The sequence below is a fragment of the Grampus griseus genome (genome assembly GCF_964374135.1).
Source record: "Grampus griseus genome assembly, chromosome: 8".
NCBI lineage: Eukaryota > Metazoa > Chordata > Mammalia > Artiodactyla > Delphinidae > Grampus > Grampus griseus.
In genome coordinates this window covers 56657882-56684797 of record NC_139002.1, presented here as the reverse complement: position 1 = coordinate 56684797, position 26916 = coordinate 56657882, and the positions used below count along the sequence as shown (strand labels likewise).

General features: G+C 55.0%; 1 protein-coding gene across 1 annotated transcript in view; it reads right to left on the bottom strand.

Moving 5' to 3' along the window:
• ARRB1 (arrestin beta 1) overlaps positions 1–25724 on the bottom strand; it is a 72078-nt gene extending 46354 nt beyond the window's left edge. Inside the window, exon 1 of the mRNA XM_082660570.1 lies at positions 25619–25724. Coding sequence (XP_082516696.1) covers positions 25619–25638 — 20 coding nt within the window. The 5' untranslated portion in view covers positions 25639–25724. The remainder of the gene's footprint in view (positions 1–25618) is intronic.
• Between the last annotated feature and the right edge of the window lie 1192 nt (positions 25725–26916).

The window sequence follows — 26916 nt, the reverse complement described above, 5'->3', positions numbered from 1 at the left end:
ACACACCCACAGGTGCCGTGACAGTTCCAAGACCAACCACAAGGATCAAAAAGTGGGCAGTGGCCCAATTCCTGGAAATCCCCACCCCTCCCCCAAATAGCTGGAATACCCCTCCCACTCATTAGCCTATGCAATTACCCACCCCTATAAAAACTGACAACCCCATACCCTAGGGCTGCTGTCACCTTCTGAGATGGCCCAGCTCTGTCTGTGGAGTGTGTTTCTCTCTAAATAAATCCACTTCTTACCTATCACTTTGTCTCTCACTGAATTCTTTCTGAGATGAGACATCAAGAACCTGAGCTTCATTAAGTCCTGAGACCAGGTGTGTGATCTCAGTTGGAAGACTGTGGATTTTGGCCGGGTTCGAGTCCCGGCACGTGGTTTCGAGTCCCAATCAGAGGTGCACAGTTTCAACAGGACACGCTGCTGGGATAGGAGTCAGGATTGAGGAAGAGGGAGGCTTCTTCTCCTGGGGGCATCCCCACCCCCATTACACACACACACACACACACACACACACACACACACACACACACACACTCAGCTCCGGGGGCTGAGAGGCTTCCAGGGATCTGGGCTCTGGGACTTGGACAAATCCCTTGATGTCTCCTGGTTTCTCCACTCCCTCACCTGTACAGTGGGGTTCTCCTGTGCCCACCTTCCTCCCAGGGGAGGCATGACAGGAAGGACAGACCTCCAAGTAGGTGAGAACAGAGTCCTCTGGTATGACTTACGCACACAGGAGAGAATCTCACCGCCACTCCCATGCCCACCCTATCCCTGCCCCGCGGGCACCCCCTTTCCTCAGGCCTCCATCACGGTACAGAACCTGGGAGACAAGCTGCACTCAGGAGAGAAGGCAGCCAGCCCTGGCACCCAAAGGGGAGAGTGGCCCCAGAGCAGATCCACTTCCTGTCTGGGGGCCTTTTCTCTCCTTGCTCTCTCCCGACTGGAGGAAAAACCCCCTCCCCACACACATCCTTGCCAGCACTGCGATGACCTGTGTCTGAGCTTACCCTCATATGATTGGCTCTAAGCTGCCGCAATACAGGGGTCCTTCTTGCATTCATTTTTTTTATCACAGCGAACCAGTCTGCCTCAGATGAAACCTCCACTCACTAGAGGACACCAGTCAAGGGACTCTCCCTCCCTCAGCCTGTTTCCTCTTCTAAAAAGAGGGGACCACAATATAGTCTACCCCAAAGGATTGTTCTGAGGGGTAAATGTGCGTGGTGCTGGCCACCCAGGAATACATATTAGCTCTATAATAGTCAACAAATAGTTATCAAGTGCCTATCGTGTGTCAGATGCTGTTGGCCACCAGGGACACATGGCGACCAGAGCAGATCCATGCGATGGCCCCTGCCTGTCTGAAGTTTCCCTTCCAGCGGGGAAGACAGCAGGGCCTTGCATTGCCCAACTCTGGCGGGTGCATGGCACAGACCACAGTGCCCACTGGCACCACCATGTCCCCTGCACGCGTGCAACACAACAGCCCTGCGACAGTGAGCAAACAGTACACAGTGACTCTCAGGCTACAGGCTGTCAAGGGCAGTGCTCCCCGAGCACAGGATGGGTGACTGACCAGCCTGAGAAAGTCAAGGCTTCCCCAGGAAGTGACACCTGAGCTAGGAGCTGAAGAAGAGGTAGTAATGTGACTCTGAAGGGGGCTGGGATGGGGATGCTGCATTGAAGCAAAATGAAACAAAACCTGCAGTGGGAAGGCTCTGGGGGAGGAAGGTGCTGAGGGAGATGGTAGGCGAGGCCGGCAGGGGCCGGTCACCAGGCAGCCTTGGTCAGGAGTCGGATTTCACTGTCACTGTGATGAGATTTTACTGTCGCCGTGATGAGATGGTGGCAGGGTTACAGTGGGGAATGGACGAGATGTAGCTGTACTTTATATATATATATATTTTAATTCATTTATTTAATTTTTGGCTGTGTTGGGTCTTCGTTGCTGCGCGCGGGTTTTTCTCTAGTTGTGGTGAGCAGGGGCTGCTCTTTGCTGCGGTGCGCGGGCTTCTCATTGCGGTGGCTTCTCTTGTTGCGGAGCACGGGCTCTAGGTGCGCGGGCTTCAGTAGTCGTGGCCCACAGGCTTAGTTGCTCCGTGGCATGTGGGATCTTCCCGGACGAGGGCTCGAACCCGTGTCCCCTGCCTGCATTGGCAGGTGGACCCTTCGCCACTGCGCCACCAGGGAAGCCCTGTAACTGTACTTTAATACGATCCCTTTGGCCGCTGGCTGGAGAATGGGTGGGCAGAGAGGCTACAGCGGACACAGGGAGACCAGTTAGGGGCAGGATTAACAACAAGGCTGCCTGGGGTCCAGATCCAGGATGTGCCATTTATTTGCTAGAAGAGAAATCATGACGGCACCCGCCTTCCTGGGTTGTTGTGAGGATTAAATGAGCAACGTCTTGTGTGTAAAGAGCCTGGGACGATACCGGGCCATGGAGAGCGCGGTGTGCTCTGCTGATACTATTCACCCAGGTGAGAAATGAAGGTGGTCCAGGTTAGAGAGGCAGCCGTGAGAGAGAAAGACAGGGACGAGTCCAGATGCCAGGGATAATACCACCAGGGCCAGCTGCTGCAGCCCCATGCCAGCTGCAACCACAGGAGAGGCCCTGAGCCAGAACTGCCCAGCTGACCTCTTCCCACATTCCTGACCCATGGAACCGGGAGATAAGGAGATGAATGTTTGTTGCTTTGAGCTACTAAGTTATGGGTGATTGGTTAGGCACCAAAAGGTAACTGGAACAGCTCATATTGAGGGTTACCTGGAGGGAAGCTCCTCTCCTCCACAGGGGAAGAAGGTGCCCCTGAGGGGCAAGAAAGGGGTGGGGGGAGGGGGCGGGGGGGTGTGCGAGCCTGGGACCTCTGCGACCTCTGCGACCTCTGGGATTCTGCCCTCCAGAAGTGATCAGATGGCTTCAAAGCTAATCATTCCAGCATTATTTACAATAGCAGAAAGCTGGAAATAATGTAAATGCCACATAAGGGGATGGTTCAATAAACTGCAGAGCAGTCACACGAGGAACCCTTACGTGTCATTAACAAACACGGATACTAGGATAAGTTAATGACATGGGAAAAAAGCAGTTAACCAAACGTCACGAACAGTTTAAGCACAATTGTGTTTGAATACACAGGCACCTGCGTGCACACACATCCACACACACACAAAATAGCAAGGAGCGCAAAGACCAAAAAAAAATTTTTTTTCATTTTCTTTCTAAGTGATAAGATTATGGTTGATTGCTATCTTCTCCTATCCAAATGTGAAGGGTTTTGTGTTTTTAAAATAATTATTGAACGATAAATGTCAGTTCTTTCAAATGTCCCCTCAGAACTTTGGTCACGCCCGTCTCCAGGATGACAGCACTAGAATTCAGCCTGGCGAGGGTAAGGTTTGACACCTGCTTTGGCCACAGCTGGTGCCCCGATGCTAGAATGGTGTCTGGGGCAAGGCAGGTGCTCATCCAGCATGTGCTGAATGAGGGAATGAATGAAGGGCGCATATCAGATGCACTGCGTCCCTGTGAATACACGGCAACCTCCCTCATCGGTCCTCGTGCAGGGACCAGGTCCCGCCCCACTCTGTGTCCCCAGGGTTCAGCACAAGGCCTGGCACAGAGCCAAGACCGATGAATGAATGAAGGGCTGAATAAATGAATATCTGGCAAAGAAACCTCTGTGTCTGTGAGAGCGAGATGCCTGTGTATGCGAGAAAGAAGGGGGATGTGAATATATCGGGGTTTTCTGAGAACCCAGAGGGCCTGGCCTGGCCTGACTCTGCCCCTCCCTGCCTCCTCAGGCCCTCCCTGTTCAGCTGCCCCTTTGGTCCCTCCTCCACCACCACTGGGGAGGAGTTCTGGAAGGTCTGACTCAAGCTACTCAAGACGTAGGTTTGTTTTTAAAAGGAGATGAGAGAGAGCAAGCTCCTTCCTGGAAGGACTTTTCTGCCCTTTCGCTCTGTGACAAGCATCTGGGAGGGAAGCCAGCAGGTGGAGACCGAGCTGGGATGGGGGTGGGGGTCGGGGGGTCGGGGGAGCAGGGCAGGGAGATGGGCAGGTGGCTGGAGTGTGACATGGGGAATGCAGGTGTTGGAGGGTGGGAGGAGCGTACAAGAGCTCAGCAAGACTTCGCTAGGGTGTGAATGGGCGTGAAAGTGGCCAGGTGATAGTTGTCACAGTGATAGTTGTCACAGTGTGTGTGTGCTGGTTGTGTGCCGGTTGTCACAGTGAGAGGGTGGGGCATATGACTGTGCAGAGGTGACAGATTGAGGATGGCATTGGAAGAGGTGCTCACGTGGAGGGGGTTACAGAGTGGGCAGGGGCAGCAGCTAGAATCCGATTGTTTCAGTCTAGGAGAACTGCAGTCAGACTCAGCCTGAATGATTATTGGTCGGTGGGGAGACTGATGGGGGCCGGCCATGCTCGAAAGAGGGAAGAAGCCCAGTCCTTGAAGCCTGGAGCTCAGGCAGGATCCCCCCAACCCCTACTGTCCCAAATGCCAGCCCCCAAAAGACTGCCTACTTTCTTTTTTTTCCCCCCCGCTGTGTTGGGTCTTCGTTGCTGCGCACGGGCTTTCTCTAGTTGTGGCGAGCGGGGGCTACTCTTCTTTGCTGTGCGCAGGCTTCTCATTGTGGTGGCTTCTCTTGCTGCAGAGCACGGGCTCTAGGCACGCGGGCTTCAGTAGTTGTGGCTCGTGGGCTCTAGAGCGCAGGCTCAGTAGCTGTGGCTCGTGGGATCTAGAGCGTAGGCTCAGTAGTTGTGGCGCACGGACTTAGGTGCTCTGCGGCATGTGGGATCCTCCTGGGCCAGGGATCGAACCCGTGTGCCCTGCATTGGCAGGCGGATTCTTAACCACTGCGCCACCAGGGAAGCCCAACTGCCTACTCTTTATAAATTAAATCTCAGCAGATGTGACTCCTCAGGCCCATCCCAAACATAGGCTAGTGAGCTATGTGGCTCAGAGGTCTGGAGGCCAGAAAAGCCTGAGAAGGACCCCAGGGCACAGCCAGCCCGCCCTCTCCCTTGACAGGTTGGGGAACTGAGACCCAGGCACGCCCTCCCTCCAAGCCCAAGGCACCAGCCCACAAACCCAGGGAATTTTCAAAAGGAGGCCTGTCTGATCCCAGGGGAGACGGTGCCTGCTCAGGCAGCTCTGGAGAAGCAGGAGGTGATGAACAATTTTCATTAACAGCTGAAGCTGCAGGGACAGCAAGGGGAGGGGGTACCAGGATGTGAGGGAGCTCCTGAGAGCTGGCCCTGACTCATGCTCACAGCTGTGTCCCCAGAATGCAGCCCGCGGCCTGGCTCAGCGGAGGTGCTCAGTAAATGAACAAATAAATAAAAATGTGAATGAGCGATAATAACAGTAGCTAACACTTACGCAGTACTTACTTTGTGCCAAGCACTATTCTAAGCCCTTTACAAATATTAATTCGCTTAATCCTCAAGAAAACTTTTAAGATTTCCATCACAAAAGATTTAGGTTCCCATAATAAAAACCTTTACTGTTCCCATTTTACAGATGGGGAAACTGAAACAAAGAGGGGTTGAATAATCTACCCAAGGCCACACAGCTTTGCCCCCTAGGCATTATTGTTCTAGAACCCCTGGTCTTAACCAGGCTCCCAAAGTGCCACCCACTGGACACCTTTACCCTGTCAGAGTTGCTCGCTCCGTTCGTTCTTTCTCCAGTAGCCTCACCCCAACACCTGTATCTCATTTCCAGTACCTCCTCCTCATGATGCTGCCTTCTTTTATTAGCAATTAAAAAAATAATTTATTGAGGTGAAATTCACATAACATAAAATTTACCAGTTTAAAGTGAACAATTAGCATTTATTACATTCACAGTGTTGCGCAAAACCACCACGTCTTTCTAGATCCAAAACAGTTCCATCACGCCACAGTAAAATCCGTCCCTCGGGACTTCTCTGGTGGCGCAGTGGTTAAAGATCCGCCTGCCAATGCAGAGGACACAGGTTCGAGTCCTGGTCTGGGAAGATCCCACATGCCGCGGAGCAACTAAGCCTGTGCACCACAACTACTGAGCCTGCACTCTAGAGCCCATGAGCCACAACTACTAAGCCCACGTGCCACAACTGCTGAAGCCTGCGTGCCTAAAGCCTGAGCTCCGCAACAAGAGAAACAACTGCAATGAGAAGCCTGCGCACCACAACGAAGAGTAGCCCCCGCTGGATGCAACTAGAGAAAGCCCACGTGTAGCAATGAAGACCCAACGCAACCAAATAAATAAAATTTAAATTTAAAAAAATAATAAAATCCATCCCTCCTAAGCAGTTTCTTCTCCCACCCTCCCCTCCCTTCCAGCCCCCAGCAACCACCAGTGTCAGCTTTCTGGGTCTATGGACATATCTATTCCGGACATTTCATATAAATGGAATCATACAATACACGACCTGTGTGTCTGGCTTCTTTCACGTAACACAATGTTCCTAAGGTTCATTCATGTCACAGCATGAGTCAGTACTTCATTCCTTTTTAGGACTGAATAATACTCCATGGTATAGACAGACCACAATTTGTTTACCCATGCATCCACTGATGGGCATTTGGGCCATTTGTTTCCACTTTTTGTCCATTGTGAAGAGTCACTTGCTGCCTTTTGATCCTCACCATGACCCTGTGGGTGAGGACTATTGTTCTGTCTCGGTTCCCAGAAGGCATCACCATTCATGGTAGAGACAGTGACTTGGACTGAAGCCCCCTGCCTCCCAGACGAGAGTGTCCTTCCTATGTGTCCCATCAGCTAGTCACTCCTCCCCCCAGGTCACACTTTTCCCGGGCATCAGTTATCACACTCCAGGCTCTGGGCTGGGAGCTGGCAACACGGAGTGGACAGCTCAGGCTGAGCCCCAGTCTCCTGGGGCCTGAAACCAGAAGGCCTGAAGCCTCCAGCCTGAGCTCCTGCCTCACCCAGGTGTTCCAGGATCCAGGCACACCATGTCCAAAACACGTACCCTTTCCTCCCTGGTCTCAGCTTTTCTCTCTGCAAAGACGGAAGATGGCCCCCAGCAGAAGGCTCCAGAGATCTGCACAGTGGGACTGTGGAGGGGAGCAGGGACTGCCGGGCTGGAAGGGCCTTCAGAAAACTCACAGCCCCGCAGTGCGGCAGGGGCGGGGCATCAGGACAGCAGTGAGGGTTCCCCCTGCCAGTCATCTCCCTCGCAGACATAAATGCATTAGAAGAAGCACTTTGCCAGGGGCCCCCCTATGCCCTCCTGCTGCATAGCCTGGAGCCAAATCTTCTCTGAGCCTTTCTCAGCGCAAAGGCAGGGGCCCAAGGACCTAGAATTCCAGATTCTAGGTTGGGATGAGTAGGCTGACTGTAGAGGCCCCTTCCTGTGGAAGACTACTTTTCCATTGGAGCCATCTCTTTTTGTAAGATGAGATGGTTATGACCACTAGAGACCCAGAGAAAGCTGCCCCCTTCCTAGCCCTCCAGGAAACCTCTTTCAGCCAACGTTAGCCTGTAAATGGGACCATCCTGAGGGAGTTTCCAGCATTCAGTGTGGAGACAGACAGTCTCAGCCCAGCCACGAACAGTCATCACTGTCTCCTCACTATCCCTTCACACAACAGGGGCCTGACACATACGTGATGAATGAATGAACGATCAAACAAACACTCCCTCAGTGATTTCCTAATGTCTGTCCTCTCTTTTCTAGTCTATTGTTCTACACAGCTGCCATGTGAACCCTAAGATCCTGCCACTCCTGCAAGCTGTGTGTCCTTGGGCAAATTCCTTAATTTAGATGAGCCTCAATTTCCTCATATGCAAACAGGGACTCTACTGGCAGGGTACCAAGGAGGAGTAAAAGAGAAAGGATACGCCCAGCATCTCAGGGGCAAAGGAGGGGTCCAGGAAAAGATGCTGAAGCAAAGTTCTCTCTTTGGGCCCCCATCCCTCCCAGCCCTAATCCTCTAATCCTTCTCTGTTCCAAAGTCTGGAGGAAAGAGCCTAGCCCCTGGGCCAGCCCCTGGCTGGATGTAAATGTTTATGCCTGAGCCCAGCCTCCCAGGGACAAGTTATTTGCTCTGCTTGTAATTAATTGCAGAAGGCCCAGTTGGGTAATAAACTCTGCCGGGAAACATAAACACTTTGCACAGAGCTCCAAATCCATTGTGAGACCAGCAGAGAGGGTCTGCGAGGAATGGAATGTTCTCCCCAGTCTCCTCCCAGCCAGAGGCAGTGAGGTAACTGAAGGTCAGAACCAGAGGGACCCCTGAAGATCATTTAAAAAAACAGGAGCTGACATGATGGGCTGCTTACCTTGCTCCAGGCACAGCTGAGCACTTGATTATTTGGGACCAACATTATGCCCACTTTAAAGATGAGGAAACTGAACCTGACAGAGGCAGGGTGATTTGTCCCAGCTAGAAAGGGGCTAAGCTGGGAGGGACACCAGGCCTGACCTCAGAGAAGGGGAAAAAAAGGGACAGCCAACAAAAATGTATGCGTGTCCCCTGTGCCAGGCACTGGGACCTGGGGACACAGCTCCTGTGGCCCTCGCGTTCCAGTGGGGAGAGATGGATCTTAAAGGCTGAGCAAAGAGTGATTTGATTACATGAGTGCTAAGTGCTCAGAAGAAAAGAAAACAAAGCCGCTGGTGCAGAGGGTCCCAGCCAGTTATAAGTGGCTACTCAAGCTCTGCAGGGCAGAGACCACACAGTAGGCCTTGGGCAGGAGCACATAGTAGGTTCACAGTGAGTTTCTGGCTAAAACGTAGTGCTCTTTTCTTTGGACCAGTGCAACTTCTCGCCAACCAATTCAAGGCGTATTGAAAGTACTGTGCCAGGGCTGGAGTATAATGATGGACAAACAATACACAACCCCTGCTGCCAGGGAGCTTGCAGTCCCACTGAGGGCACTCACAAATGGGTAAAGGATGGAGTGGAAGACAGGTTGATGAGGGTCATGGGGCAGGAGAGAGGGACAATCAGCATTTACTGAGCACCTACTGTGTGCCAGGAACTATGCTAAGCCCTACATTACTTCATTTAAGCCTTACCACAACACTGGGGTGTTGGGGAAGATATTATCACCTCCATTTTCTTTTTTTGGCCGCACCACGCCACTTGCGGGATCTTAGTTCGCCAATCAGGGATCGAACCCGGCCCCCAGTAGTGAAAGTACAGAGTCCCAACCACTGGACCTCCAGGGAATTCCCTGGATAAAACCTCATTTTGAAGATGAGAAAACTGAGGTTCAGAGAGACTATATATACACACATATATATAATGTATATGTATGTATATATATATATATATATAAAAGGAATTCCCTGGAGGTCCAGTGGTTAGGACTCCACGCTTTCACTGCCGAGGCCAAAAAATACAAACAAAAAAACCCAAAAGATAGATTAGGTATAACTGCCTCAAGGTCATAGACATTAATAAGCAATAGAGGTGGGATCTGAAACCTGGCATGACACCAAAGCCATGTTCTTTCCTCATAGCCCCCGCCCTCGTCTCCTCCTCCCTCCCCTCCCTGAAGAGGGCACTGTGGTTTGAAGTTGGGAGGCACAGGAGGCAACCACCACTAAGCCACCCTTGCCCGAAGGTGCAGGAGGAAGCAGCGCACCCTGCCGGCCTGACTTCCTTTCTGAGCAGGAAAGTTCAGCCCAGCCCGCACAGGCAGCTCTTCTCAGACACAAAGCCGGCCAGGCTCCGCACCACCACCACCACCTCCCCTCCACGAGCAGGAAAGGACAGTCCAGACTTCCACCCTGCCCCTCCCCACCAAAGGGCGACTCCGTTGACAATGGCCCCTTCCCGGGGAGCTGTACTTGACAGCTGATAAACATTTGCACCCTCTTAGCTCACCGGACCGCCACCACCCCACCCCAGCAGCCCGCAACCCTAGCGCCTAGCACCAGGCACAGCACAGTGCAGGTGGAGCAGAGTCAGCAGAACTGGCTCCATCCCGACAGAAGGGGTGCGCCCTGGACTTCCCTGGTGGCGCAGTGGTTAAGGATCTGCCTGCCAATGCAGGGGACACGGAATCGAGCCCTGGTCTGGTAAGATCCCACATGCCGCGGAGCAGTTAAGGCTGTGCGCCACAACTACTGAGCCTGCGAGCCACAACTACGGAAGCCCACGCGCCTAGAGCCCGTGCTCCGCAACAAGAGAAGCCACTGCAATAAAAAGCCTGCGCACTGCAACGAAGAGTAGCCCCCGCTCGCTGCAACTAGAGAAAGCCCACGCGCAGCAACAAGACCCAACATAGCCAAAAATTAATTAATTAATTAAAAAAAAAAAGAAGGGGCGGGCTCCCTGCGCCACGTCCATCCAGCTCCCACCACCGTTTACTGAGCTCCCATGACAAGCCTTGGGCTCTCCCAGGCAGTTTCATCAGGTACTGGGTACCTGCAGCACCAGGCAGTGGTACATCTTTTAAACTTTTTCACAGCCTTTAAGGTAGGCTTTATGTCCCTTTCACGGATGAGTAAGATTGAGGGCAGAGACGCCTTTGCAGTCTCTTACTGACACAGCAAGCAGGAACTGTGGGCTTGGCCTGGCCCAGAACTCGCTCCCCTAGATGCCTTTCAGGTTCTGCCTCAGCAGGGAGGGTTCTAACTGATGACTAGGTCCACGATGGGATGAGAACTCCCTGAGGACATGCAGCGCCGTGGCACCAACCTCCTGGCACAAAGGACTCCTGGTTAGAGCAGGGACAGGTCCAGGCTTGGATGGGCCTGAAACTCATGTAGTTTGGAAGCCCTCTTTAAAAAAAAAAAAAGAAAAAAAGAGTACAAAAATATCTTCTTCCTTTTGCGCGTTTCACAAACCCCCTGAGCCTGTGAGCCTGTGGACACACTGCTAGGCCTCGGAAACGGCCCTGGAGTGCGAAGGCCTGAAGCTGAAGCGGCACCAGCCTCCAGGTGAATCCGCCTCTGGGCTGGAGGAAGGGCCCAGAGGCGATCTGAGCACAACCCGCCTTCACAAAGGCCCTGCCTCCGGCCCAACAGACAGACGAGGCTCTGGAACATTCCTTCTTCTTGTCACGTGTCCTGCTGCTACTAAACCCTCCCACGTCTCTCTCTTGCCATGGTTTCAGAAGCAGCAGAGCTCACCTGAGCACAGGGCCTGCTCACAGGGTCTGAGTGCCCTCACGGACAGTAGTGCTGGAGCCCACCCCACAGGATCCTTCACGCCTGGCGGGCAGGGTCCACCCCTACCTGCGCCTGGAACCCTGGGCCGGCCTGAGCAGCTCTTCTGAGGCCCCCCTCCCCAAATATTTGAAGGCTATGACGTGGCTGAGCATGTGTTCCCACATCCCACATCCCATTGGGCCCATACAACAGCCCCTGGAGGTATGCAGGGCAAGTTTTATTGTCCCCATTTACAGAAGCAGACAACAAATGACACTAGTTACGCACATACTAGTGCTAGACATGCCAAGGAGACTTCCACAAGTGGCATCTCACAGACGCCCTGGCAGGAGGGGCCGTATCCCCACGGAACAGGTGGGGAAACAAAGGCTCCAACTCAGTCTCTGGGCCTGGGCTGAAGAATGGGGCTGCAGCCCTGCTCTCCCACCTCGTGGCCCAGGCCTCCACCACGTCTGGAGTGGACAGCTCAGAAGGCAGTGGGCAGGCTTGCCGGAACATAGCAGGTGGAGGGGCCAGAGGCCTCCAACTTCCGAGGCAGAGGAGCAACTGGGGGCTCATTACAGGCCCTCCCAGCGAAAGTGGACCTCAATGACTGCCTTCTCTCTGGATGAGTCCGAGGAAGAGCACATGGGCCTTGGAAGCCTGAAATCTGCTTGAAAGCAACAGTCTTAAAGACTCAGGGCCTCGTGTCTTCCCTGCCGAGGAGCAGAGGGCCCCATGCCTGCCTCCCGCCTTCCACCTGCTGGGCCTTCCAGACCCTTCACAAGATCACTTCTCACCCCACAAGCCAGCCGCCCAGCGCTGCTCTTGATCATCCAGGTCCCACGGCTGTCTGTCCCTCACGATTCATTCATCCGTATATCCACTCTATAAACCCTTATGGAAAACACGGTATAGGGTGACCAACTAACTGTCCCCATTCACCCAGGATGGAGGGTTCTCCCAAAATGTGGGACTGAGACAGACCAGGAAAACTGGGATGCTTGACCACCCTAGTGTACTGTGTGCCTGGCCCTGCACTGGGCACTGAGGACACATTGGACATGGTCCCCGCCGCCCCCCTCAGGAAGCTTGCAGTCTGAGAGGAGCTCTCACTCCATGAGGGACCCACTGTCAAAGGCACCTGCGCAGCACCTCACACACATTACCGAGCACAACCTTATGAGGGGCACACTATCACCTCCATGGTATATATGACCTGTCCCGAGTCACAGAGCTGTAAGTGACATGCCAAGACTTAGACTCCAATGAGACAAACAAAGGAAAGGGCAGGTTCCAGCATGAATATTAAGACAGAAAAATATGCTAAGACCTGTTTTATTTAATCAGTTTTTGTAGCCCCAGTGTTTGGCATGTCCTAGAGGTCCAGAAAATGTGTGTGGAAGGAAGGGAGGGAGGAGGTATACCCTTATTTAATCATCTCCAGGCTAGAAGTTCTCAACCCCCAGTTCAAAATGTCTACATTTCCCTTTTCACAGTCAGTTTCAGCTGTTTTCTTTCAGCCAGGGCCAGGAAGCAAGTGAGAAGAAGGAAAAAGTGCTTCTCCTTTGGGTCAGCAGCTCAGGCCTCACTTCCTCCAGAGAACCTTCCCTGACTTACTCCCCAACACAACACCCAATTCTGGCCCCCGCTTATTTGAGCACAACAGCTGTGTGTGTGTGTGCGCGCTGCTTGTACTCCTGCTTCAGTGCACTTCTGCAAACATGGACCTCGCCCAGCTCGGCCAGCCCCTATCAGGAACTGGGGAGCCAAGAGGTACCAGACACACGCCTGCCCTCTAGCACAGGAAACTGACATGACAGCAGCCAATTCCGATACAACTTGCCATCCTGGAAGCCTGCGAGGCGCCAAGGGAGTATGGAGGAGGGCATCGACTCTGCTGGGGCAGGGAACACAGAGTCAAGGGAAGGCGTCACGCCCAAGCACATAGTACGTGCCTAATGCAGTTCAACCGCATGGCGTTCAGTTGAACCGCACTGAGCTTAGGTTCAACCTTAAAATACAAGGGAGATTTCACCAGGCAGAGGAGGAAGGCATTCCAGACAAAGAGACCGGCTTGAACAGACACAGAGTTCAATCAGTTGAACTGATTGTTTTTAAGCTGCAGAAGGACAGGGTCAGATGAGAATTTCAGAGTAAGAGGAGGATTTGGGGAGTTTAGACTGAGCAGCCAGAAGACTACTGCAGTAAGTCCAGGCCAGAAGTGGGGCCTGGACTGAGCTGGTGGCTGTGGAATAGGGAGAAGAAAAGCACTTTGGTGATGGGGACATGTAACCATCACCATCAGGTTAAATGCGCCCCCCGCCCCCCCCCCCCGCCGAGGGTTAGGTGAGGGTTTCTTTTCTCCCTGGAGTTTGGGACCTCTCCCACCCCCATCCCAGCTCTACAATCCGACGGAAGCTGATCAGGGTCAGGGCTCAGCCTAAGACTGGGTCATGGTTTTTTGTTTGAAAGTTCTACTAAAAAATGTTTCTTTCTTTCTTTCTTTTTAGTTTTTTCGCAAAGTTGACTCTGCAAAGTTGCGAACATCAGAGATGGCTGGATTGTTTCAAGTATGCATAGGGAGTCGCTGCTGCTGAAGTGATCGCTCTAAATAATATGAGAAAAGAATATGTGCATATTAACCACTCCATTATGCCGTGTGATCATCTTTGTCCTTTTTAGGATATTAAAATCTGTTGCGAGCGCTTCCCTGGTGGCGCAGTGGTTGAGAGTCCGCCTGCCGATGCAGGGAACACAGGTTCGTGCCCCAGTCCGGGAAGATCCCACATGCCGCGGAGCGGCTGGGCCTGTGGGCCATGGCCGCTGAGCCTGCGCGTCCGGAGGCTGTGTTCCGCAACGGGAGAGGCCACAACAGTGAGAGGCCCGCGTACCACAAAAAAAAAAAAAAAATATGTTGCGAAAAAAGAAAGTTCTCCTTACTGAGTTTAAAAATGCTTCCAGGTTTCTTCCACTGCCCTGGAGCTATAGAGTCCTATAATAAAATCAACCTGCTAATGTGCTGAGTGCTTTCATTAGCACAGATACAACACAGAAAGGATGGAAACTTTATGCCCAGAGGCTGAAAAACTCAGCCCACAGACACAAAACTACTGATAGAGGGGAGGTGAGAACCCCAGATGAGCTCCCTCTTTCTACCACGCCACTGCCTGGCCTCTGTGTTCCCAGCCCTTGGAGCTGCAGACGTGTGCCCTCATCCCACCCCCACCCCACGGCCCCAAGCCTAGAGCTGTTTCTCGTAAGATATGGTTTCCCAGCTCTTTCATGTCCATCACTTTTCTGGGAACAGTCATCAGACCTCTGCAAGGTCTTCCCAGCTGGAGGGAAGCCTTTGCTCCTGCTGCCCTCCACCAGGGGAGACCCAGGCAGCTCCTGGTTTCCATGGAGTGGCTGCTGAGCCCGGTGTCTCCTCTTACACCTGCTGCCCCATTTCTCCTGTTCAGGCCCAAACACTCACCGTGATGCCACGTGGCAGAACCTTCACTTTTCACCCTAGATTTTACGTCCTCCAACAGTCCCAGGACACACCTTACTCACAGCAGATGAAGTGAGCGTCTGACTCTGTGCCTGGCACATAGTGGGTTCTCAAGTATCTGATGAAGGAGGTCAGTCCCCGCTGAGAACATCGGTCACAGGCACCGCCAAGACAAGCGTCACCTCTGGTTCATGTCAAACTCACCTTCCAAAGCTTGCTGCAATGACGCCCCTGCCCCCCGCTTCTGGGGGTGTGCCTGTGACACATCTACTGGGCTTGCTCTGTGCCCCGTATAAATGAATTCCCACTACCCGCCTTCTTATAGCATGTTGGGATGATCTGTTTCCTCTCCCCCAGAAGATACAAGCAGCACGAGGGCTGAGACTTGCCTGTTTCCTCTTCATACCGCAAGTGCCCGGCCCAGGGCCTGCGATGGGGCAGACACTCACAGGTTTGTTCACGGGAACCTCCTTGGGAGGGCAGGGTGGCTGAATAGAAAGGGTATAAGCCAACCCTGAAAAAGCCTAGCCCAGAGGAACCCCCATGCTTCCTTGTCGTGATGTCCCTGCCACCCCAGAACACAGGACAGCCAGGCCCCGGCCTGTGAGAAAGGCTATTGCCTTAGGTGGGAGACGGGGGGGCAGAGCTGCTCCTTAAGTCAGCTTCCCACCAGGAGAGAGACGCCATGGGGGTCAGCCAGCCAGCTTCGGCGACGTGCCTTGAGGTCTGGGCCTGGCACTCAGCAGGTGCTCGAGAAACGTTTGTGGAACTGAGTTGAACAAACTGGAAGATGCTGGTTATCCGTCCCTCTGGCTGCAGAGAGGCCAGCTTCCCTCTGGGGCACTGTGCAGGCAAATGATCTCAGGACATAGCCTGTTTCCTCTAATGAGGCTTCTCCCCTTTGGAGCCCTGCTCCCAGGAGCGTGGGAAGGGAGGCAGTGCGCAGAGGCAACCCCAGTGCCTGCACGAGGGCAGCGCAGGGCATGCAGCTCTCCTCCTGAGATGGTGTGGGCAGCACATACCAGCGCCCTAGGCGGGGGGATGGTCACAATGACCTCTTGGGCCCGGGAACCAAAGCACAGCGGCACCTCCTTCAAGGCCGCTCTGGGGAGGAATGGAAGAAGCCAGCAGGGAGTCCAGCTGCATTATGTAATCAGCTTCCTTGGAGTCAGAGGCCCTGGCGCCGCAGCCCAGCACTGCGGGGAGAGGCTGGGGGAGGGGGAGGCGGCTTTTGTCCCCTCCTTTGCGGCCTCTCCTCCAGACCTCGGCCAACCTCCGCGGCAGGCAGGCGCTGCCTTCCAAGTGCCCCAGCTTCGAGCAGGCACCTCCCAGCAGGGGTTGAGAACCAGGAAGGGCTGTTTGTTGTCTGAGTGTGTGAAACAGCGGCCTGCTGGCTTCCCTGGCAGAAAACCAGGCTCTGGGCTCCGCACCCGGCACCTGGGGGCGGGGGCTGAAGGAGAGAGGCCTGGGACGCTCCATAAAGCCCACCCTTGTCCCCAGCTTCCTACCCCCCACGCTCTCCCCACTTCCTCCTAGAGAACCCACCATAAGTGCAGGCCCCAAAGGGAAGGGGCCATGGCTGCTCCAGCCCCAACTGCCCCACCCCTCCCCGGGCAATCTCACTTCCCTTTCCAGCCACCATCTGACCTTCTCCTCCAGCCCAGCACAGCTCCCACACCAACACACCCACAGGGGCACACGGTCCTGCACAGGACGGGAGGAGGGAGGGGATGCAGGAGAGAGAGGGCGGAGAGAAAAGCTGAGGTCCACTGCCAGTCCCGAAGAGTAACAATGACTGTTATCAAATCCCTACCCTCTCTGCCCACAGCAGCCACACGCAATAGGGGATATTATTACCCTTAGTTCATAAATGCAAACACTGATGCCCAGAAAGTTTAAAACCCTCGGCCAAGGGCACGGAGCTAGTGCACAATATTGCTGGACAGCAAAGCCGAGTCTGTGTGATTCTGAAATCCAAACTCCAAACCTTGTGGCTTTACCTTCGGGGAACCCCATCCCCACACACCTGGGGATGCTACTTGGGAAATTTCTAGACTGGTGGAAAAGACACTGCAGAGCCTTAAGCGGTCACTCGCTGAGGACACTTGGTTTGGGAACCACAGGACAGTCACGAGGACAGGGCAGGGCTAAGGGCACACCAGAGGCCGAGGGCGTGCCTGCTGCCACCTACAGTCTTCCCTTCTGATTAACCTACGGCAACTCAATCTCAGGCTGGATCAGACCCGAGCACCGTCTGCCGCTTCCAGAAGACAGGGCTGCTAGACGCCAAGCTATCGGGCAGAAACACAGACTGCTGTTCACGCCCTCCTCCCCTGCTAGCTGCTGAACCAAAGCTAAGGGTCCCAGAGACCTCCCAGGCCAATCCCTTTCCCCCACGCTGCTTGACACGTGGAGAAACTGAGGTCCACAGAGGAAAAACAGTTCATCCGTGATGTCACAGGGGCAGTGAACCAATGGGGTCCCTGCCTCCCAGACCAGATCCCCGCCCTGATTCATCTCACTTGAGTGCTGTCCCCAGATAACACCCTCTCTCATCCAGCTGTCTCTCTCCCTGCCCTGCCCCCCCCCCATTTCCTGCTTCCCTTTCCCAGCTCCGCTCAGCAGGCCCGGTGTCTGAACTCTCCCTGCACAGAGCAGCCCTCTCCTTCCCACGACTTTTCTGAGCCTCACCACCCCCTTCCCTCCACTCCTCTGGGCCAAGGAGCAATTCTTGGGTGGTTTAATTAGCTGATTATTACTGGACCGCAGCCTGCTGGATCCAGTGCCCAGAACTCTGTCCCCAGTAATTAGGTGGGTTCTGAGTACTTGCCCAGTGGGAAGCCACGGGGGAGTTCTATGCTCTGCCAGCAGGCCAAGGGAGGGCTCTCCAGCTGCATAAAGAGCTCCCTAATCACCGGTGGATCACTGGAAGCCACGGTCCCCTCCTCAGGTCAGGTCAAGCCACACTGGATATACTATAGCCAGATCCAGATGTCCACCCCAAAGGGGAACTCCCTACTTTCCCATGTCCCCGCCCAGACCCAGGAAAGGCTCAGTAAATGTCTGAGGATGGGCATGATGAATGGAGCCCAGCCTCTGGGGGCCAGGAAGTGACGGCACCACGGCTGGGCACGTATTTAGGACGTAGAATTTGGACAAGCAGAGAGAAGACAGGATGGCATTCTGGATGGTGGGAGCAGGAAAAACAAGGGCACAGAGGCTGGAATGAGCCACCAAGTCCCTCGCCAGGTAGCTCTGGTTGTCTGAAAACACATTCTCCTACCAAAGGTAAAGCGAGTCATCCTGTGACCTCCGCCCTTTGGATCACAGAGAATAATCTAATGCCTGTGGTTCAGGTCACTTTTAGACGTTTCAGAATCAGCAGTGGTGTCCCATTGTCCTCACCCACCACACTGCCCATCTCCAAGTATATTTTTTCCCAGTGAAACACCTACATTAGCCTCCTTCACTGAACAAATATTTATGGAGCTCAGTGCCATGCCAGGTCTGCACAGGTGCAAAGGGACAACAGATCCAGGACAGGTGCCCTTGGCCTCACACAGAGGACATCACAAGTGTGCAAATAACCAGGACCCACGAAGAGACGGAGGGATGAGTGCCAGCAGAAAGAGAAGAGCGAGAGAATGAATATATGGCAAAAAAAAAAAAAAAAAAAAAAGTCACAAGGCACTTGGAAACCAGTGAGAGCTTCCCAGAGAAGGAGGCCACGTGTGATCCAGGCCTTGAAGGACCCGAAGAGTGTTGTGAACTAACCGCATATAACACGGCACTTGTTCCAGGGACTTGTCCCCGAGCTGTACCTATTTTAACTCATTTAACCCTCAAAACAACGTATCATGCAGGCACTATTGCTATCCCATTTTACAGATGAGGGAACTGCAGCAGAGAATGGGTTAAATGATCAGCAGAAGTTGCCAGGCTGGTAAGTGGCAGAGCCGGCATTTGAAACCAGGAAACCTGGTTCTTCCTAGAGCCTAACCACTATACTAATCAGCCTCTAATACACGCTAATCAGATCACAGAGGTGACTGTGAGTACCTAAAGGAAGGCACAGCCTGGGCAGAGAAAATGAAACGGTCCAGGACCTGCCTGCCTGCCTGCCGGTTCCTGCAGGTGCTTTGAGAGGCAGACGGCTGCTCAGGCGAGGACCTGGTCTCACAGGAAAGAACACAGCCCTCAGCCATCCAGCGGTCTCAGTCCCACTGGTGGGTGGCAGAGGCCTGAGCTGCCCAAGCCCCCGCTTCTTCCCTCCAGCCCTGAGCAAGCATTAGAGCGTATCTCTGGGACCCTCCTGGGATGGCACATCCCAGCAGTCCACTCCCCACCCCCTCCCTGGTCCTCTGCCAAAATGCACCCATGCCCACTGACTGCACAGGCTCGGGGAAGGGGGTAAGGCTGCAAAAGGACCAGGAGGACCAGTTGTGGGGCCAGAGGCCCAGGGCCAGCATGCGAGGGAGCCCCTGTCTTGTGCAGGTCCATACTCATTCGGCTTCTGGGCCTCTGAGTACACCCTGGAGAGAGGCTGCACCCTGCACGGCCACTGAACCCCTCCGACCTTGAGTGAGGAGTCCTGCCTCCCGCTGGCCTGACATGGACCACCACACCCTACCTGCCCCAGATCCCTCTCCAGTTACAGAAGGACCCACTGGCTATGGTCTCAGCCAGGCCAGGCCCAGCCCCAGGCAGAGGGAAAGCAGCTCAGTGGCTGCGGTGGCTTCAATCACACAGAACTCCAGGGACCTGTCTGGTCCGGTCCCTGGGGTCTGGCCTCCTGGGAGCCTCATCTAGCAACGGGTCTCTTGGGAAGGAACAAGCAGTTCCTCTCAAATGGGACTAAAGATGGGGCCAGGACCAGGAAGGAGGAGGTGTGTCTCCAGAGAGATGACCCTGCCAGGGCCCCTTGGGAGGGAGGGAGGGAGGGAGGGGGCTGGGACAACAGTGTCCTTTGTTCCCCTCTCAAAAGCAGCCACCCTGCCCTGTCGCACCCCCTCTGATCTATATCCCCCTACTAGGACTCAAGCCACCCCTGGGGCAGGACCCATCCTGCACACAGGAGGGAAGAAGGGTGCCCAGGAACCATAAGGGTGCCCTGTTCTAATTCCAGGGCTTGCCCCACCCCCAGGAGCCCCCCGCCTGATGTAGGAGACATGGCTCCCACCTGCAGAAGCCTATCTGATGGGGGAGAAACAGGCTTCAGTTGCAGGAAGCTCGTTCTGACAGGGGTGGTAATCTTCTCCCTCGCGACTTCCCAGTCTGATGGAAGAGACCCCCCAACAGCCGGTCTAATATGGGAGGCATGGCTTCCATCCTTAGGATTCCCTAATGGGAAAGAGCTAATTTCAGCACTCAGGGAGCCCCTGGGCTGACAGCAGAGGCAAGAAGGGAGGAAGGAGTTCAGTCTCATCAACAAATCCCTGCCAGGCATCTCCTGTGAACCAGACCCAGAGCTGGATAATGGACCAGCAACCAGGAAACAGAAAGAGCCCCAAATCACAAGGAGCTCACCACCTGGGGAACAAAGACACCTGAGGTGTGAATACCTGGGTAGAAAGTACCTCGAAACCCACCCACCCCAGCACCCAAAGCCTGCTCGCCAGGGCTGCCACCTCCCTCGGCAGCCTCATCCCTCACACTCCCGCACCTGCACATTGGCCTAGGCTCTTCCTTCTGTCTAGAACACCTAAGCCTTCCTTGTGCCCCAGGACCCAGCTCAGGGGGTCACTTTCTCCAGGAAGCCTTTCTCAAGACCCCCTGCCTGAGTCAGCAGCCTCTCTTTCAGGAGCCAGCACAGACATGCACCCCTGTGACCAGCTGACGCCTCTGCAATGTTCCCCCCAGTCCCCAGCTGAGCCTCACCCCCCAGGTCCCCACACCCGGAAACCCCACCACCCCCAGCCCAGGGCCTCATACGCTTCTTCCGAGAGGCTCCCCCCCAGCTCCAGGCGCAGAGAAAAGCAAGGTCCTTCTCTTCTCTCCTCTGCCTGCTGTAACCCAGCTTTGCCCTCATGGCTCCATCAAAACCCCTCTCACCAAGTCACCAGCCACTGCCTTCTGCCTAAATCCCAGGGGTCTTTCCCAAGCTCATCCTCTGTTGGTCCTTCCCTCCTCTCTCCACCCCCAGGCATGTGCTCTCCAAAGCCTCAAATGCCCCCAGCCATCCTCTCTTCATACGCTCTATCTTCTCCCTCTCCCTGTACCATGTCACCCATAATCCCCAAGTCAAACACCACCTCTAACCCGAAGACTTTCAAATCCCTGCCTCCCACGTCCACCCCTGCCCCAAGATCCGGACCCATCTATGCAGAAGCCTCCCTACATCTTCCTCAACTTCCAGCCTGACTCCCTGTCAAGCTGCCACCCCCTGCAGGCCTCAACAGTGGTCAGCATGGTCGCTGTGGAGGATGGCCTGGCAGAGGCCAGGAGGCCACTCGGGGCCGTGCTGACTCCCAGGCTATTGTTCTTCCATTGCCACAGCCCTGAGGTATGGCACACCCATGACTCAGGACCCCTGAACCCATACCAGTGGGAGGTTTCCACCCTGGGCAAGGAGGCCCAAACTCATAAGGAAGAGAGCTGGGGAGACGTGTGAAGCCCAGAGGCCAGCCCGGAGTCAAGGATCAGAGAAGATGGGTCAAGCTCAATGCTTCCACTCCCAGCAGCCCCATAAGCACCCCTGGCCAAAGCCACAGGACTTCCCCCGTGTTCCAGCCAAGATGGATCACACAGAGCTTAACCACCAAGAGAGACAACAGCCAAGGTTCGCAGAGAGCTGGTGATTACGTGTCCCCATCACACCCACCCTCCTTCTCTGCCAAAAAAGAAGAGTTCATAAACATCTGTAGGAAACGAAATGCCACTCCATCCCATCACCTCTCAGGAAGTCCCTCCTGTTGTTCAACTTTGATCCAGTATATTGCCAGTTGAATTAGTGGGAACAGCAAGAACCAGAAGGGACGCACAACTTGAGAATGAGGCCACCAGGGAGACGGGGGAGGCCACCTATGAGCCAGACAACCCCGTCCCTCTGGGTGAAAGCACGGAGCAGCAGGACAGACAGGCCTGGGTTCAGAAGCTCGTTGGCTGAATGGCAGTGGACAAATTACTTAATCTCTCCTAGTCTGTCTCCTGGTCTGTAAAACGGGAACAACAGTCCTCACACTAATAGGATCACAGGGAGAACCAAATGGGATCATGCATGTAAAGCTGACACACGCCAGGCATCCAGGCAGTAAGGCTAATGGACTCCAGCTCCTTGTTCATCTTTCTCAGTTCCATCCTTGCCAAAGCCTTAGATCGGATCTTGCCTTCTCTCAGGTTCCTCTTCAGTCTCCTCACCGGTCTCCCTGCATCCAGGCCTGCCCCTCCTTGCCACTGCCAAAGGCATCCCTCCAAAACAAAGATCTGCTCCCATCCCTCCCCTCCCCACAGTCCTCTCTGAGTCACCAGGGACTTCGGGAGAAAATCTCCTCTCCTTAGCTTGACATCCCAGCCTGTTGATAACTGGCCCGTGTTCACTCTCACCCATCACCCCAGCCCAACCCGCAGGCTGCTTCATGCCTCCAAGCCTTGTCACATTCTGTACCCCCGGCCAGGAATGACGTCCCCGGTCCTACCCCCTTGCTCCAATGCCACCTCTTTCCTATGAAAGCTTCCCTCACCATGCCCCCTGCCAAGACTGGGGCGGGGGGGCTCCTCCTTCAGTCTCCCACAGCACACGTCACCCTGCATTATAATCATCTGCTCTGCTCTCAGTCTTTTGGAAACAGAGTAGAGCCATTCACCTCTGAACCGCCAGCCCCAGCACTTGGTCAACATTTGTTGAATGGCTGTATGATTGCTCCTAGAGCACTTGTTAGAGCAGTCATCACACGACCTGTAATTAGTCCTATCCAGGTATTCGTCTCATGCCCTCTTTCCCCCTTGACCCTGGGACTCCCTAGAGGGCAGTGACAGTTTCTGAAAAATTCTCATTGTCACTTTCACGTGTGGGTTGAAAATCCAGGTGCAGGATGGATGCAACGACTGCTGATCCTTGGAGTACTGGATACTTGCAAGCCTCTTCTTCTAAGACAGAGATAAAGTAGAATCCCATGGTTTACAGAACAAGGCAAGGTACAGCCCATTATTGATTTTGTCTTTCTCTTCCAAATTACTCAGGAAACCTGTCTGGAAGGGAGAGGGAGCCCTCCTGGGACTACAGGGGAGACCGGAAGAGAGAGCAGGGCCATCGTCACATGGACCATAGCTAGGCCTGGGCACCAGGCTTCTGGCAGCACCTCCTCCCCTGCCCAGTATATTCAGAAAACGCAGGGAGAGCCCTGAAAATGTTAGGTATTGATAGCTACAGTTTACAGACAGGAACACTATAGGGTCCAGAGAGGTGAGGACCATTGTCCAAGGTCCTCAAGCTCCCCCAGTGAGTTAGAGGCAGAGAAGGGGGAGTCGTGGAAAATGCTTGGCCCCAAAGATTGGGTCTCCAACAGGTGCCTGGCTGTTCATGGTGTCCCCATCCTGCTGACAACCTATGCCAGCAGGAGAACAATGACACTTTCCCCCAAGTCACAGTGAGGCTAACCAAGGCCCAGGAGGGGCTGAGTCACCCTGATGGTGAAGTAGCACGTGAGGAATGAGAGAGGAAGAAGGGCTCCTGACTCCCTGCGGGGAGAAAAGTCTGACCTCAGAGGTCAGGAGGATCTTGGCAATGGAGGACATGGATGTGGCGGAGGAGAGGGTCACACATGCTCCTGCTGAGGACAGAGGCGTGAGTCACCAGTTCAGCAATGGGGACTAGCCATCAAGGTGAAGGCAGACGCCTCACGACCTTCTGCAGCCTCCACCACCAGCTGGGCCTCCACACACAGAGCACGCCATCCCTCTTGGGCCTCAAACCAGGGCCCACGAGGGGCTTGACAGTGCCCAAGGGTGAGCCACAGAGCAATGGCCCAAGTAGACTCCAGCCTCCATCCTGTCTCTGACCCCTCTTGACCTTAAGCAAGTCAGGTAGCCTCTCTAAGCTCTGGTTCCTCCTCTGGAAAACAGGAAAAGGAAAGCTAACCTCCTTGCAGAGCCGTCAGGAGGATGGCTGGGAAGCAGTTTCTAAAACTTAGGAGCACAAGTTATCTCTGAGTCTCAGTTTCTTCTTCTGGAAAATGGAAATAATCTCTGAAAGACTGTTCTCAGGTTGGGGTTTCCCTGGTGGCACAGTGGCTAAGAATCCACTGCCAATGCAGGGGACACAGGTTCGAGCCCTGGTCCGGGAAGATTCCACATGCTGCGGAGCAACTAAGCCCACACACCACAACTACTGAGCCTGCGCTCTAGAGCCCACAAGCCACAACTACTGAGCCCATGTACCACAACTACTGAAGCCTGAGCGCCTAGAGCCCGGGCTCTGCAACAAAAGAAGCCACCGCCATGAGAAGCCCACGCACCGCAACAAAGAGTAGCCCCCACTAGCCGCAACTAAAGAAAGCCCACGCACAGCAACACAGCCCAACACAGCCAAAAATAAATAAATACATTTTTTTAATGTGTTTAAAAGAAATTACTTTTCTCAGGTTGTTGAGAGACAGTGTCAGATGGCAGTGAGTGGTACATTGCTTTGTCAGAGGTCCCGAAACATGATGACCATGGGGGCCGTTTCTCTCTAGTCTATTAGCTCCTTTGGGGAAGGAACAGGTTTTGGACGTCTTTGATCCCCACATTACACCTTGTACACCCCAGGCACTCAAGAAATAATTACTGGAAGCAAGGAGAGAGTAAGGGAGGGTGCAGAGAGGGAAGAGAGGAGGGAGAAGTGGGGCACAAGGACAGAAGGGGGTAAAGAAAGAAAATGAATGAGGGGGTTGCAGAGGAGTGACAGCAGCTAAGGGAGAAGCTTGTATCGGAACTTAAGGGGAGTTGGCTGAGGGAAGGAGTAGAACTAGGGTGACAAAGCTGAGTGCCTGACCGGGGCTTGCCTTGGGCCCCAGCCCCCTCCCCTTTCTGTCCCAGTTTCCCATTTCAGAGGCATCCCTCTCCCTTTCTGAGCAAGGCAGGCTCCTAAGAGACAGGAGGGCCCTCCCCACCCCCAGCTCAAGCAGATCCCAGCCACCACCGAAGGCCTTGGGGAGGTCAGAGGGAAAGGAAATGTGGATGGAGACATTTTCCCAGGCTCCAGGGGGCCTCCCGCCCTGTGTGGTGCGTGTGTTTCCACTTCTCCACCTGCAGGGACCTGGAGTGTATCAGTGGCCAGGGGCTGTTGGCATGTGACCTGGGGTGTCTGTGTGGGCGTTAGTCTGATGTGTGTCTGTGGAGGTCAGCGTTGGCGTAGCCTGTTGAACACTGTGTTGGTGAGAGACATGCCAACATAAGTGTTCCTGTTGGTAAGGGTAAGAACGTGTGTGTCTCAGTGAGAGTGTTTGTTAAGGTCAGTGCAAGTGATAGTGTATGCATCAGGGTCGGCCAACATGTGTGCGCCAGCATGAAGGTGTGTTAGCATTGGTATGTGTTGAAGTGTGACCTGTGTATGCCAACATGACTGTCAGCAAGAACGTGTTGATGAGTGTGCACCAGTGAGTGTGTGACAGTGTGTCACTGGATGTGCTGACATGTGGCAGTGAATGTCAGTGTGTATGCCAGCATGAGCGCGCCCATGCATGAGTGTGCCCGTGTGTCCACATAAGCGTGTGCCTTTGTGTGTCAACCTGCCCCCTGCATCCCTGCGCCGACTGGCCAGTGCTGGATGTCAGCGAGTGAGTGCATGTGAGTGTGTCTCCGCGGCCAGGTCCTCGTCGCTCCGTCCGCGCGCCCCTGGCCCTGCTGGCGACCACACGGGAGACCTCCGGTGGAGGAGAGCCGAGAGCCGCCGCGGAGCAGGCGCCGGCGGTGCCGGGGTGGCTGCGCACGCACAGCCGGGACACGGACTAGAAACCCTGCCCGCGCCCTCGCCCGGGTCGCCCCACGCGCCCCGGACCGGCCGCCGCCCGCACTCACCGGGTCCCTTTGTCGCCCATGGTCCGCGGCGGCCTCAGGGAGGTCCGCGGCGTCAGCGCCCAGGCTGGAAAATCCCCGGCCGGCAGGAGGGGTGCGGGCCAGCCGGTTCCCGGCTCCTGCTCCGCCTCCTCCGCGCTCCCGGTCGCCGCCCCCGCCCGGTCCCGCCGCGCCGCACAGCTCCCGCCTCACAGCGACCGCCTCACAGCGACCGCCGCGGCCGGGGCGGGGAGCCGGGGAGCTGGGGAGCCGAGCAGCCGAGCTGGGAGGGCGCGCGGGGGCCCGTGTGCGCGTGTGTGCGCGCCGCCGAGCCAGCCGCTGGGCAGGGCCCGGACGCGTCAGGGCCCTGAGGTCGGCATTAGGGGTCCACAAGGATGCTGTCCGGCTTGTGTGTGTGTGTGTGTGTGTGTGTGTGTGTGTGCGTGTGTGTGTACGTGAGGGCGCACGCTGGGGTGGGTATACGTGCGCGTGTGTGCACGCGAGGGTGCGGGTGCGTGTGCACCGCTGCGTGCTCTACCGATTGGGGGTGCGTTTGCCTGGATGGAGCGGGGTGCACGTCTTTGTGCGGTGTGCGTGTGTGCAGGCGCGCTCCCCTGCGCACGCCGGGGGGCGGCCTTTGCGTGTGAGGGATCGTGGACGCCGAAGGTGTGCCCGCGACCCCAGGGCCGAGCTCCGGGCGGAGCCCCTGGTGGGGGTCGGTGGGAAACTTCTGGTGCCTGCGGTGGCTTTCGCCCTATGCCCCACCCTATCCCCACCCCACCTCCCCGCCCTTCTGGAGAGATAACACCCTACAACCCCACAGGGACAGGAAGAAGGGGCGGAGGGGGCCAGAGAAAGCAGTGTCAACGCTGGGGAACTGATGAGGGTGGGAGGGGGACCGGAGGCGAGCAAGGGTAGCTTTGGTGACTGCCACGGAAGAGGAAGCATTGAAAAGAGGAGATAAGGAAGGGGGCATAGAGCTGGCGGCGCTGTGGCCTGGGAGTCTGGCCGGTTGAGTTGTATAATGGAAAAGCCCCCTCCTAGCTTCATGGTCTGTTGTGGGTGACCCTGGACACCAGCCCTCTCAGAACCAGTCTACAAACATGTAAAGTGGGATATTAACACCAGCGTGCAGAATTGTTCCTAGGTGTTTGCTGGCCTACCCTGAGTGCCTGACACACAGTGGGTGTCCAGTGAATGTTAGCCCATACTTCTGCAGGCTTCTGGGTGTCCTGTAAAATCCTGGCTGGGACCCTGAGATCCCCTCCTGCTTTGCAGGTGGTGGGAGAGTGTGAGGTCTTTCCCACCCCCTCACTGCTGGG